The following is a 14630-nucleotide window of genomic DNA, read 5'->3' as shown; positions in this document are numbered from 1 at the left end:
TAGTAGTAGTAGTAGTAGTAGTAGTAGTAGTAGTAGTAGTAGTAGTAGTAGTAGTAGTAGTAGTAGTAGTAGTAGTAGTAGTAGTAGTAGTAGTAGTAGTAGTAGTAGTAGTAGTAGTAGTAGTAGTAGTAGTAGTAGTAGTAGTAGTAGTAGTAGTAGTAGTAGTAGTAGTAGTAGTAGTAGTAGTAGTAGTAGTAGTAGTAGTAGTAGTAGTAGTAGTAGTAGTAGTAGTAGTAGTAGTAGTAGTAGTAGTAGTAGTAGTAGTAGTAGTAGTAGTAGTAGTAGTAGTAGTAGTAGTAGTAGTAGTAGTAGTATAGCAGTAGCAGTAGCAGTAGCAGTAGCAGTAGCGTAGCAGTAGCAGTAGCAGTAGCAGTGCAGTAGCAGTAGCAGTAGCAGTAGCAGTAGCAGTAGCAGTAGCAGTAGCAGTAGCAGTAGCAGTAGCAGTAGCAGTAGCAGTAGCAGTAGCAGTAGCAGTAGCAGTAGCAGTAGCAGTAGCAGTAGCAGTAGCAGTAGCAGTAGCAGTAGCAGTAGCAGTAGCAGTAGCAGTAGCAGTAGCAGTAGCAGTAGCAGTAGCAGTAGCAGTAGCAGTAGCAGTAGCAGTAGCAGTAGCAGTAGCAGTAGCAGTAGCAGTAGCAGTAGCAGTAGCAGTAGCAGTAGCAGTAGCAGTAGCAGTAGCAGTAGCAGTAGCAGTAGCAGTAGCAGTAGCAGTAGCAGTAGCAGTAGCAGTAGCAGTAGCAGTAGCAGTAGCAGTAGCAGTAGCAGTAGCAGTAGCAGTAGCAGTAGCAGTAGCAGTAGCAGTAGCAGTAGCAGTAGCAGTAGCAGTAGCAGTAGCAGTAGCAGTAGCAGTAGCAGTAGCAGTAGCAGTAGCAGTAGCAGTAGCAGTAGCAGTAGCAGTAGCAGTAGCAGTAGCAGTAGCAGTAGCAGTAGCAGTAGCAGTAGCAGTAGCAGTAGCAGTAGCAGTAGCAGTAGCAGTAGTAGTAGTAGTAGTAGTAGTAGTAGTAGTAGTAGTAGTAGTAGTAGTAGTAGTAGTAGTAGTAGTAGTAGTAGTAGTAGTAGTAGTAGTAGTAGTAGTAGTAGTAGTAGTAGTAGTAGTAGTAGTAGTAGTAGTAGTAGTAGTAGTAGTAGTAGTAGTAGTAGTAGTAGTAGTAGTAGTAGTAGTAGTAGTAGTAGTAGTAGTAGTAGTAGTAGTAGTAGTAGTAGTAGTAGTAGTAGTAGTAGTAGTAGTAGTAGTAGTAGTAGTAGTAGTAGTAGTAGTAGTAGTAGTAGTAGTAGTAGTAGTAGTAGTAGTAGTAGTAGTAGTAGTAGTAGTAGTAGTAGTAGTAGTAGTAGTAGTAGTAGTAGTAGTAGTAGTAGTAGTAGTAGTAGTAGTAGTAGTAGTAGTAGTAGTAGTAGTAGTAGTAGTAGTAGTAGTAGTAGTAGTAGTAGTAGTAGTAGTAGTAGTAGTAGTAGTAGTAGTAGTAGTAGTAGTAGTAGTAGTAGTAGTAGTAGTAGTAGTAGTAGTAGTAGTAGTAGTAGTAGTAGTAGTAGTAGTAGTAGTAGTAGTAGTAGTAGTAGTAGTAGTAGTAGTAGTAGTAGTAGTAGTAGTAGTAGTAGTAGTAGTAGTAGTAGTAGTAGTAGTAGTAGTAGTAGTAGTAGTAGTAGTAGTAGTAGTAGTAGTAGTAGTAGTAGTAGTAGTAGTAGTAGTAGTAGTAGTAGTAGTAGTAGTAGTAGTAGTAGTAGTAGTAGTAGTAGTAGTAGTAGTAGTAGTAGTAGTAGTAGTAGTAGTAGTAGTAGTAGTAGTAGTAGTAGTAGTAGTAGTAGTAGTAGTAGTAGTAGTAGTAGTAGTAGTAGTAGTAGTAGTAGTAGTAGTAGTAGTAGTAGTAGTAGTAGTAGTAGTAGTAGTAGTAGTAGTAGTAGTAGTAGTAGTAGTAGTAGTAGTAGTAGTAGTAGTAGTAGTAGTAGTAGTAGTAGTAGTAGTAGTAGTAGTAGTAGTAGTAGTAGTAGTAGTAGTAGTAGTAGTAGTAGTAGTAGTAGTAGTAGTAGTAGTAGTAGTAGTAGTAGTAGTAGTAGTAGTAGTAGTAGTAGTAGTAGTAGTAGTAGTAGTAGTAGTAGTAGTAGTAGTAGTAGTAGTAGTAGTAGTAGTAGTAGTAGTAGTAGTAGTAGTAGTAGTAGTAGTAGTAGTAGTAGTAGTAGTAGTAGTAGTAGTAGTAGTAGTAGTAGTAGTAGTAGTAGTAGTAGTAGTAGTAGTAGTAGTAGTAGTAGTAGTAGTCAAAGAACTTTATTGAAAATCCATGATAATGTGATCGGAAAGATGATTGAAGAAAAAATCCAAACTCGAGTCAAATCCGGGCAAATATTAGCAGTCACTACTATCAAAGCAGATCACTATTCACAATAGCGCAACTTGGAAAGCCGGCCAAAAAGGAAGATATTGAAATTAACCGAAGGCTTCCGTGCACAGCACATGGAGGACCTTATAATTATATTCCCACTCACAACTGGAGCAAACGGCATTGGTCCAGGAATGAAATTGCTACACGCTTTCGGCAGTATGAAGCTCTGCACCCACGAAAGCAAGTAATCAGCCAGCGGAGCAAAGTAAAAGAGATCCTGCAGCGCAAATGCGACATTACTATTGCATAACTAAGCTCTGGCTGCTTCTCGACAATGAGCTGAACAATGTTCTTTAGAGCACGGGAACATTCGGAAGCGCACATACCATTGGTCGCGAAAACCAAAGGTGTGAAGGTGCCTCGCTCAACATCAATCACACGTTGTAGATAGGCCCGTTTCTTCTGTGCTTCGTTACGAGACAACTGGGCAAGTACATCCGATCTCGACAGCAAGGACGCCGAGGGGTGGGTGACCCTCACATCAAAAAATGCATCTTGCTGTCGAGACCAGAAGCCCCTTGCACAAATGTCCAAACGAGCCTCAGGAGAACGATTGGCAGTGGCACAATCCAATGACTCACCAGTCAAAGGCAGCAACGTAGGCTCTATCCTTACATCAGAAATGACAGCCGAAAACACCTCCGCCAACAGGTCCCGGATCTCATTATGGCGTAGACTTGGGTAGCCCCCTGTTGGACATACTGCAGCGTGATCAAGCGTAGTAGTAGTAGTAGTAGTAGTAGTAGTAGTAGTAGTAGTAGTAGTAGTAGTAGTAGTAGTAGTAGTAGTAGTAGTAGTAGTAGTAGTAGTAGTAGTAGTAGTAGTAGTAGTAGTAGTAGTAGTAGTAGTAGTAGTAGTAGTAGTAGTAGTAGTAGTAGTAGTAGTAGTAGTAGTAGTAGTAGTAGTAGTAGTAGTAGTAGTAGTAGTAGTAGTAGTAGTAGTAGTAGTAGTAGTAGTAGTAGTAGTAGTAGTAGTAGTAGTAGTAGTAGTAGTAGTAGTAGTAGTAGTAGTAGTAGTAGTAGTAGTAGTAGTAGTAGTAGTAGTAGTAGTAGTAGTAGTAGTAGTAGTAGTAGTAGTAGTAGTAGTAGTAGTAGTAGTAGTAGTAGTAGTAGTAGTAGTAGTAGTAGTAGTAGTAGTAGTAGTAGTAGTAGTAGTAGTAGTAGTAGTAGTAGTAGTAGTAGTAGTAGTAGTAGTAGTAGTAGTAGTAGTAGTAGTAGTAGTAGTAGTAGTAGTAGTAGTAGTAGTAGTAGTAGTAGTAGTAGTAGTAGTAGTAGTAGTAGTAGTAGTAGTAGTAGTAGTAGTAGTAGTAGTAGTAGTAGTAGTAGTAGTAGTAGTAGTAGTAGTAGTAGTAGTAGTAGTAGTAGTAGTAGTAGTAGTAGTAGTAGTAGTAGTAGTAGTAGTAGTAGTAGTAGTAGTAGTAGTAGTAGTAGTAGTAGTAGTAGTAGTAGTAGTAGTAGTAGTAGTAGTAGTAGTAGTAGTAGTAGTAGTAGTAGTAGTAGTAGTAGTAGTAGTAGTAGTAGTAGTAGTAGTAGTAGTAGTAGTAGTAGTAGTAGTAGTAGTAGTAGTAGTAGTAGTAGTAGTAGTAGTAGTAGTAGTAGTAGTAGTAGTAGTAGTAGTAGTAGTAGTAGTAGTAGTAGTAGTAGTAGTAGTAGTAGTAGTAGTAGTAGTAGTAGTAGTAGTAGTAGTAGTAGTAGTAGTAGTAGTTTTTCTGATTGGATTTTCCTATTTATTTGATTTGATTTTTCTTGAATGGTTATGTCACCATTGCTTTTCTTGCTTGCGCTTTTCAGTTTCTTCTTTCTGATACCCGGTTTGTTTTCAAATAAAGGCGAAGTTCAGTAGTAGTAGTAGTAGTAGTAGTAGTAGTAGTAGTAGTAGTAGTAGTAGTAGTAGTAGTAGTAGTAGTAGTAGTAGTAGTAGTAGTAGTAGTAGTAGTAGTAGTAGTAGTAGTAGTAGTAGTAGTAGTAGTAGTAGTAGTAGTAGTAGTAGTAGTAGTCGTAGTAGTAGTAGTAGTAGTAGTAGTGTGTGTGTGTGTGTGTGTGTGTGTGTGTGTGTGTGTGTGTGTGTGTGTGTGTGTGTGTGTGTGTGTGTGTGTGTGTGTGCAGGCATGCATGTGTATGTGTGTGTGTGTGTGTGAGTGTGTGTGTGCATGGGCGTGTGCACGCGTGCGCGTGTGTGTGTGTGTATGTGTGTGTGTGTGTGTGTTTGCGTGTGTGTGTGTGTGTGTGTGTGTGCGCCAGGTGTGTGTGCGGAGAGGAAGCAGATTTGTTAGCTCCTGGTTTTCTCTTTGTTGGCCTCCTCCACGAGGCGGCCTTGGCCTTCTGGTCAGGGTCGTCCCTGGGTATTGACTGGCAGTAGGCTTTTCATGCCTTGCAGCCGGTTTCGCTCGCGCGGAAGGACATTCAGTGAGCTGACGACCAGGGCGGGTAATTATTTGCTGCCGTCACCGTCTTCTTGCGTCCTTTCCGCATCCTCCGCAGTTTTTTTTTTTTTTTTTTTTTTTTTTTTTACAATGATCACAGCTCACAGGCAAAGACAAAAAATTGCATAGTGGGAGCATAGTGATGGTGAGGCTTTTTGCCCTCAGCCGACCTGAGGTCTCGACGTCATGGGGACATAAAACGCACCAAAAAAAAAGAGAAGAAAAATGAAAGGAGTGACAAGTACATGATACGAAATGTTAGGAGGAGAGACAGTACATTAGAAGGAGGGGAATGATAAGACAGACAGTGCTAGGAGGAGAAGGAGAGAAAAGAAGAACAGACGTTATTGGGAATAGTATGTGGAGCGGAATTTGGAAGTCATGGGGTGAGGCAGATATGATGCTGATGATCAGAGATGGTCATGTGCCCACGACCAGTCGTTGGTCTTCAAATAGCGGTTGGCTGCAACTTTGAAGTGTTGTAAGTTCTTGGTGCAGAAAGGACCAGAGAAGACTCCGGCGGGCAGCTGGTTCCAGACAGGGACAACTGCGTGAGGGTAGGCTCGACACAGGTTGTTTCGGGAACGGACTGGAAGTTCATTGGCCAGTTGGTGTGCGTGAGCATTACACCTCTGGAATGTACTACGGGTGGAGTGGACTGTTCGGTGTTGGGGCTGCTGGGGTGGCAGCATCCTCTGTAGAAGGGGATGCGCATCCGGACAATGCATCTTGTACAGGAGGCAAAGTGCTGCAACCATCCGACGAAGAGCAAGACTCGGCAGCCAACACATTGGGGCGATGGCACGGATGGCCCGAGCTTGCACACGGTCGAGACTTGCAAGATGGGATGGGGCCGCTCCCATCCAGACAATAGGGCAGTACTCCATCACTGGGCGCACAAAAGCATTGTAGGCTTGGATGCGACCGGGCACGTCTAGGAGGTGGAAAGCCTTACGCAAAGCACCAAGTCGCTGTGTTGCCCGGAGGGCTACGGTACGAAGGTGGCGCCGGAAGGTAAGCTGACCATCGAAACTGATGCCCAAGATTTTGAGCTCCTCCTGTTCCGTCACATTTGATCCGTTGAAGTCAATCGGTGGCATGTCCCATTGGGTGCGGTGGAAACTGACGGTCAGTGCCTGGGATTTGGCTGGTTCAAATTTTATTTTCCATTCTTGACCCCAGCGGGAGATGTTGTTGACTGCTAGCTGGGGGGCTTGGGTGGTATCTTCTTGGGTGGTGGGGGTGATGTTGGCATACAGCGTAGTGTCGTCTGCGAACGAGGCTAGGTCAGCACCGGCTGGTACGTGGTCCTCGCAGTCGTTCACGTACATGAGGAAGAGGGTCGGACCCAGAATACTGCCCTGGGGGACTCCAGCCTGAATTGGGAGCCTTGAGGATGTCTGGCCACAAATGACCACTTGAAGGTAGCGTTCACTGAGGTAGCTGCTGAGCCACTGGTGCAGTTGCCCACGCAGGCCGTATACGTCGGACTTGTGTAGCACACCGGGGTGTGATACGCGATCAAACGCACCGGCGATGTCAATGGCGAGTATGCGTGCTGCGCCTTTCTCCCCGGCTGTATGCAGCCACTGGTGGTGGGGGCTGGTAAGGAGGTCGGCTGCACTATGACTATGGCGAAATCCAAACTGTCTGGTGGAGAAGACATTGTTCGACTCGAGGAAATTTGTGATTGTTCTGTTGATGATTGTCTCCATCACCTTGGACAGAATACACAAGAGCGAAACTGGACGGTAATTGGAGGGTAGAGACTTTGATTTCCGTTTGAATATGGGGACTATGTTGGCAATCTTCCATGTCTTGGGCTGTATCCCAGTTTGGAAGCATTGGGTAAACAGTATGGAAAGCGGTTGCACCAGTTCAGCAGAGCAGGCTTTCAACACTCGTGCCGGTATCCTATCCGGCCCGGTTGCCTTTGATGGGTTGAGCTGGCGAAGGGTGCGTTCAACAGCAGCGACGCGGAAACGGACGTCCGAAAGAGCCTGGTCAGTTCGAGGTCTGACATATGGGAATGGGGCGGACAGGTCATCTTGTGCGAGACTGCATTTGCTTGCAAAATAGCGGGCCATGCATTCTGCTTTGTCTGCGCTGGCTGTGTACTCTCGTCCATCGGGATCACGTAATGTAGGAACAGATTGACTACGCCCATTGCCAGAGGCACGCTTGACGGTGCGCCACCAGTCACTGGGTGGCAGCTGCTTTGAGGTCATTTTCTGTCTCAGTTTCGCCATGAAAGCACTCTTGGCAGTTTTGAGACAGGCAATCGTTGAGAGCCGTGCATCTTGGTAGGCTGACTGCCGATCGTGGTCAGACTGGTCGTCTCTCAGGCACCTCCATGCACGTCGTTTCCTCACTGTGGCAGCAGTGCACTCAGGGGTCCACCATGGAGGATCTGATGCTCGGGTTTTCAGAATTTTAGAGGGGATGAATCTCTTCATACCCTCCAGGATCCTCTCTGAGATGCCAGTGCATGACAGGTCTGGATCAGTCCGAGCAATAGCTGCCCAATTGGTGGTTCTGAAGAAGTGACGGAGCCTGGCCCAATCAGCATGCTGATACCTCCATACTGTTCTTGATATGGGAGGCTCGCGTGATGCACGGATCTGGAAGTCAGCAAGTATACAGGCATGGTCAGATTTGCCAAGAGGTGGCAAGACAGTAGCCAATGATTCTACGGGTAGGTCGGACATAATCAGGTCCAGTGTGTTGCGGCCACGAGTTGGTTGGTCGACTAGCTGCTCAAGACCGTGCATGTAGCACATGTCCTCTGCATGCTCGCCGGCTCTAGTTGTTCTGCTACTGTGGAGCCACTCTTGGTTATGTACATTGAAGTCTCCAGCAACTATCACAGCAGAGTTGCGGCAGGCTGTGGAGGTGAGGCCCCTGCAGATCACGTCGAAGATGCTGGTGTCTGTGTCTGAGCACGTTCCAGGACGGTATGCAGCACATATAGCCACAGGCCGGCCATTTGACAGTTTGACGTTTAGCCATACTAGCTCCTGGCCGAAGACATCAATGGTATCCAGTTCATTCATGGCTAGCGTGGTCTTCACCCAAACTGCCACCCCGCCACCATGGCGGTTTCGGTCGCGTCTCAGAGGCTGGTAGTAGCCAGGGAGTGTCAACTCTGCTTGAGTCACAGCCTCTGACAGCTTAGACTCTGTTACAATGGCAACATCTGGGGATTCAGCATGGAGCACATGGCGGAATTCATCTAACTTACTCATTAGCCCAAAGGCATTTGTTACGAACAGTTTCAGGGTTTTGTTGGTCATTACCGGCTTAGGGGTGCAAACGCATTGCCAACTGAGACAGAGTACTTGGCTGCTTGGTCTGCAGGTGGTGAATCTCGCTGGTGGGAGCGAGCCTTCATCCCTGGAGTTCGACTCGAGGTACCTGCATCGGCAGAGCTTCCATCCTCACTGTCCCTTTCATCTGCACTGCTTGCGTTGCCAGTGGTGTTTGCCTGTGGTGCGGAAGATTCTGCGGTGCTGCTGCTGTTGCTGCTGCTGTTGTCGCTGCTGCTGCTGTTGCTGCTGTTGTCGCTGCTACTGCTGCTGTTGTCGCTGCTGCTGTTGTCGTTGCTGCTGCTGCTGCTGTTTTCGCTGTTGCTGCTGCGGTTTCCGCCAGAGGTTTTGGAGAAGCGCCACGGTCGGCAGTACAAAGGCCTTGGCCAGAAGTTGGGGGCGGTCACAATAGGCATGGAGGTGGCATCTACAGTGACTCTGGCTGATACTCGTCCACTCTCTCCTACATGTACACTGCAGGTATGCACGGGAATGGAAGAGCCTGACATTGCCTGTTCGCTTCTGTCCATGATGAACTGTTTCAGGCGGTCCTCTGTGCAATCTGGGGAGATGTTGCCCACATAGGCAACAGAGCGCTTGGTCTTGGGTGGTCCTGCACAGACCAACTTCCAAGAGTCGTCCGTGATGGTGCTGAACACAGGCTTGGAGTTCTTGACTGGCAGGGGTTCAGTACCCTCTGCGTCAGAGTACATGACATTGTACTCCGTTTCCGTGTCCACTGAGGGCACCGTCTTGCCTGCGTGCCAGGGTGTGGCAGTGCTACGGGTACGGGGTTCAGTGTGCGTTCCCACGTGTTCTGCCTGCTGCTTTGACTTTTTTTCACTATTTGCGCGCGGCTTAGACTTTCCAGTTATCGTACGGGTACTATTCGTACTACTAGCTGCACTCTCCTTGACCTCCTCGCCTTTTTGTTGCTGTTGGTCGACATGGGCAATGGCGGACTGCCTCAAGGAGCTCAGTTCGCCTCGTAACTCCAAAACGTGTGCACATAGCTCATCCACACGCCGTTTCACGCGCTCCTCTCTATCTCTAGACTCACTAACATACGACGACAATTGCTGGATCAAGCTGATGACATTGGCTTCGATGCCTGGGAGACTGCACAGAAGTCTCAGGGGTTCACCTGCCAGCTCGTCCATGGCGGAGAGTAGGTCAGGGTGTGACAGCTACTCAAAATATCACCTACTCTACACTAAGCTACGATTCTACACTACGACTCCTAAGGCTAAGGGCTCCACTCCGGCCTGATGCCGGGTGGGCTGCGAAAAAACGACGAAAACCTACGGAGCTCAAAAAACTCAAACCTGCACCTGCTTGACAGTGGCGTGGCGAGCCCTCGGATCAATCCCCAGCCTGTAACAATGCAGTGGCGTTCGGCAAAACAAGTGGATTCCTAGATGATAAAGGATACAGGTCACACTCGCAACAATTTATTCCTGCGCGGTGATAGCTGGAATTGTGAATTTGTCGTGTTGTTTGGACCTGAGTGGCGAGTCGTCGTGCGGCGATGGTGTAGTGATGTTAGCTTGCTGCGCATACTCCTCGTCGTTTCGTGAAAGTACGTCTTGTGGAGCCCTTGTGGGACGTTCGGTGCCCACCGTCCAGCTCAAGATCGTGCTTTCCTGGTGCATGAAGGCCGAAGCAGTACGCGTACAGACGTTATTGTTGAACAAAACATCATGTTCACATTAATTTTGTTCCTTTTTCAGTCGTTGCATGTTATACTTATAGTGGACCTACAGCAGACTGTTCATCTGGTTTGTGATATTTCCTTCCTCTGTTAGTGAGTCCCTTTCCATCAATATGGCAGCTTGTTTTGATTTCCTTTTTTTCAATTCATTTTGCTGTACTTTCTGTTTTGTTTACGCCACTGCCCCTCACCTTGCGCTCAGTTCTCTGAGTGGAGGCCGGCGTGACCCCAAGGGGTAGCTGATTGATAGTAGTGTGTGTGTGTGTGTGTGTGTGTGTGTGTGTGTGTGTGTGTGTGTGTGTGTGTGTGTGTGTGTGTGTGTATCAATATGGCAGCTTGTTTTGATTTCCTTTTTTTCAATTCATTTTGCTGTACTTTCTGTTTTGTTTACGCCACTGCCCCTCACCTTGCGCTCAGTTCTCTGAGTGGAGGCCGGCGTGACCCCAAGGGGTAGCTGATTGATAGTAGTGTGTGTGTGTGTGTGTGTGTGTGTGTGTGTGTGTGTGTGTGTGTGTGTGTGTGTGTGTGTGTGTGTGTGTGTGTAACGGCTACTGAGGGTAGCAAAGAGTTGGCCAGGCGCGCATGGAGAAAAAGAGGAGAGAAAGTTGAATTATCGAGCAGCCGAATGGTCAGGCTTACACTTTGATATGTGATTACAGTAATTCTTTTCCTAGGTAGGAGCAAATAGTAGTTTCTAGTCAAAAGAAGAGATCACACTTTCAAGTAGAGTGAACCCTGTGTAAGACGACCGCTGCTCAAAGGACCTTAAGAGTGTGTCTCTGTTACCAGGTGGTCTCCTTATCCAGGGTCATTTGACTGGAATTAGCATCTCTTGGTCCTGGCTGCAGTGGGGCGCCTGGGACAGGTGGTCGCCTTATCCGAGTGGTCGCCTTGACAGGTTTTACTGTGCTTTCAAAATGTTTAAACCTGGCACAGTCTAACGCTTACCATTTATCGTTACTGAGAGAGAGGTCACAAGGGGTTTGGCTGATGTTTTACAACGTCCAACAGAAGCCATTGGTCGGACATAGTACTCAGATGTCGGTCCATCGCAGTCAACATTCTTGTACGTGGTCGTACATGTAACACTGAACTGGAGGGACTGCCTTCCGGACTGTGCGGGGCTCTTGAAGAAGAAGGTAGTGGTGGCAAGCCTGGTGTCTCCGCTTTGTGCTGAATTTGTGATAGTAGAGCGAGATGAGGGCAACGTCATGGTAGCGAGGCACGACACATCCATGTCGACCGATCCGATAGTTTCAAACGAAACATTCTGCGTCTGACCAGTGAACACACGTGCCAGGGTCGGAATAACAGTAGTGGCCAGCTGCTGAGGGACTGTGGGTATGTGGGTATGTTCAACAAACACAATAGGCGTGTATACACACACAAGCATGCACACGCAGACATGCAGCCACATACACACAAATACACACACAAATACACACACACAAGTACACACACACACACACACACACACACACACAAATACACTCACACTAACACAAATACGCACACATGCACACCCATAAACACACAGACATACATACACACGATGTGATAAATTCAGACAAAATTGGAGAATCTCCGCCTCTGGGGCTGGGGTACTTCAGCGCCAGCCCTAAATCCATCAATACGACACTGCCCCTACCGCCCCCACTGTGCATCATCTGATGGTTCTGTCCATCTAATATGCACCCCCCCCCCCCCCCCGCGTGTCTCAGCATAGGACGGTTCTGTCCATCTAATATGCCACCCCCCCCCCCCCCCTCCGTTTCAGCATCTGATAGTTCTGTCCATCTAATATGCCACCCCCACCCCCCCCCCCCCTCCCCCGCGTGTTTCAGCATCTGATAGTTCTGTGAATCTAATATGCCCCCCCCCCCCCCGTTTCAGCATCTGATGGTTCTGTCCATCTAATATGCCCCCCCGCCCACGCCCAGCGTTTCAGCATCTGATGGTTCTGTCCATCTATGCCCCCCCCCCCCCCCCCCCCGCCCAGCGTTTCAGCATCTGATGGTTCTGTCCATCTAATATGCCAGCACCCCCACTGTGCAGCATCTGATGGTTCTATGGTATTCAGGAATGAATTACAAGTACAAGCTACCAGAACCAATGAAACGTAAGGATAAGTAGCATGACAAGGGTAGATGGTAGCCATTACAACTAGGCGATAAATTTAGAATCCGGGGGAGGGGGGGGGGGGGTGTCCATAAGCTCTTAGACTAAACTCGGATGACGGTGAATGATCTGTTTACATTGGGTGACTGTTAGTCAAAACTCGTAACATTCTTTTCCTTTACCCAAAGCCCTATAAGCAATGTACATACAAACTGTCCTCTCGGCATACTCAAGTAGCGATCGGCAAATTTCACAGCCTGACTTACTAATGACTTTAAGGTTGTACTGCTGTGCAGACTTCTTAGTGCCCACGGTACATTCGTAGAGTCCCGAATCTCCCGTTGTAAGTGTCTGCTTTAAGGTGGTGTCCAAGTAGGCTATGCAGTACTCGCCCAGGCAATCTCCTTCTTTCCGTATGGTCGGTAGTAGGATGCTGGATGTACTGCTGATCTTTCTAATGCCAGTGTTGTTAGGAGGCCTGTCGTAGTGATACGTGGAGCAGTGAGGCAGGTAAGGGAATGGTCGTTTCATCAGCTCTGCTGTCGGCTGCTGGTCTCCAAAGTAGACGGTGATCTTCGGGTCTAGATAAACTAGTTCAGCTCCTGAACCAAAGCATGGTACACACACGGTACACACACGGTACACACACGGTACACACCCAACATGAAACAGAAACATGAACAACCAAATGTTAGACTGCAAGATAAAGTTCAGACTTTATACCGTTCACCACCATAATCAGGACTCCATGTTTTTTTTTTTCACGAACGAGTTTTCCAGTTTACTCTAAAACAAAATATTGAGCCCGGATTGATGATGCATGTGAAGAGTAAAGCATTTGTTTTTGGGATTAGTATGTGTCTCCGAAAAGGTTGTTGTAATGTAAAACTCTATCAATCTACGTTATCAGCGCGCGCTCAGTGCATGGACAATATTGGTCTGGGACGGCATTGCAGTGTGATGAAATGACAAACAGAGAGACACACAGATGTTAGTGTGCACGATGAAGCTAGACTGAGGGAGAGAGAGAGAGAGAGAGAGAGAGAGAGAGAGTGAGAGAAAGATAGAGAGAGAGTGCAAAAGCAATTGAAAGTTGGCGAGTTTACGGACTTGTCCGCCTGGACAACCAAGCTTCAAACCTTCACATTATTTGTCAATTAATATTCGTTATTCAGGACAATCCAAGCATGCAAATCGAAGAGAAAACTCCAAGGAATTCCACTTAGCAAGGGCGAACACAGCACAATGTTGTGCTCCGAGATACGAAGCCTGCAACATACGTCACGGCACTGTGTAGTTCTACGCGTGAGTCACACGCTCAAGACCTGGGGTTTCCCCCTTTACAAGCTATCTAGGATCTCGGCAACAGGCTCAGACGTGGAAGCTCTCGTTTCATTTTCACGAAAACAAGCAGGCGTCGCGGGATAATGGAGATGGAAACAGTGAGCCATTTTCATCTGATGGCTGCCAATAACATTCATGATGAGCTAGGCAAAAATGAATAGCGTAGGGCCCTGAGCTTTCAAGCTCTCTCATTTGTTCATGTGGACGGCATGCTGACGTCTGGTTGCACACATCAAGTGCGAAGTTGTGCAGCTCTGAGTCCAGAGCATGTGCAGCGAGCCAGTGACTCCTTTTCTTCGCTAACTTTTTGCTTTTGTTTAACCTGGTCTCAACTCATGGTAGTTTGATTTGTTTGTTCATGTTAGTTCCAACAATGATGTACTTCAACTATAGTACTTATCCAAGAAGCCGGTGTGCGTTGGTGAACAGTCTCAGGGGGTGGTTTTAATTTTTTCCCTTCAAAACCCACATTATCACCAGACACTGGAGTGAATAATGGAGTGTGGTGGTTGGGCCCATTATACTCAGCCGACCAGAGGTCTCGGCTTCATATAGCTCCATGGACGCACTTTTCCCGCGCTTCGCAGTGTGCTCAAACTGACAAGTCAGCATGCTCTGTGTGGTGAAAACAGCAAAGGCACTACCCCACATCAGCGAACCCGACGACTACAGTGTCCTTATACCCGAAGTCTCATTATAGTGTGTATAACAGGTAGATGAGACTTTGCTCTGGGCATGGGAATTCTGTCGCTATTCGCGAATTGTCGTTATATCCGCAGCAGTCGTTATTAGCCAAGTTGACTGCACAAGACCATTACAAAACTAGGAAACTAGGAAGCATAGAGACAATGACACAACTACCGTAGAATCCGGCATATAAGCCCCAGTGTCTGCTCCAGCGCCGGGTGAGCCGGGTAATCCACCCGGTTGGGCGGCGCTTGGACCCGGTTGAAAATATAGTACCGGGTCACCTGTGACCCGGTTGGTACTTTGCACTTTCGAACTTTGAAAGGACTGACTACATGGCTTGTATGTGTCAGATACTTCCTAGTCCCTGTTTATAGTCCGAATTAACCCTTTCAGCACGCATCACGTATATGTACGTGATGGTACATGTAACTGGCCCACGGATCACGTATATATACGTGATGCGTACAGTGAAAATGAACGTACTCCCGAGACATCCGTGGTCGACGGATCTTATCCCTACGTGGACCAGTGACGTGCTGGATGAACGCCGACAGTTCTACGATAGTACTGACGGGCGCACGTGTGCCGCTATGCACGCGTACTAATACATAGATGTCGCGTGCGAACATGCATTCTGCAGAAAAAATTGTGAGTGAATAGGACTACTT

The 14630-nt window shown here is 47.0% G+C and overlaps 1 protein-coding gene across 1 annotated transcript in view; it reads right to left on the bottom strand.

The window, feature by feature from the left end:
* The window catches only part of LOC135813137 (uncharacterized), a 31987-nt gene that overhangs the window by 13998 nt on the left and 3359 nt on the right, over positions 1-14630 (bottom strand). Inside the window, exons 3-4 of the mRNA XM_065326354.1 lie at positions 12195-12530; positions 10759-11145 (exon numbers count right to left, since the gene is read on the bottom strand). Coding sequence (XP_065182426.1) covers positions 10759-11145; positions 12195-12530 — 723 coding nt within the window. The remainder of the gene's footprint in view (positions 1-10758; positions 11146-12194; positions 12531-14630) is intronic.

The sequence above is a fragment of the Sycon ciliatum genome, chromosome 3 (genome assembly GCF_964019385.1).
Source record: "Sycon ciliatum chromosome 3, ocSycCili1.1, whole genome shotgun sequence".
Taxonomy (NCBI): domain Eukaryota; kingdom Metazoa; phylum Porifera; class Calcarea; order Leucosolenida; family Sycettidae; genus Sycon; species Sycon ciliatum.
This window is presented reverse-complemented; position numbering and strand designations above follow the sequence as displayed.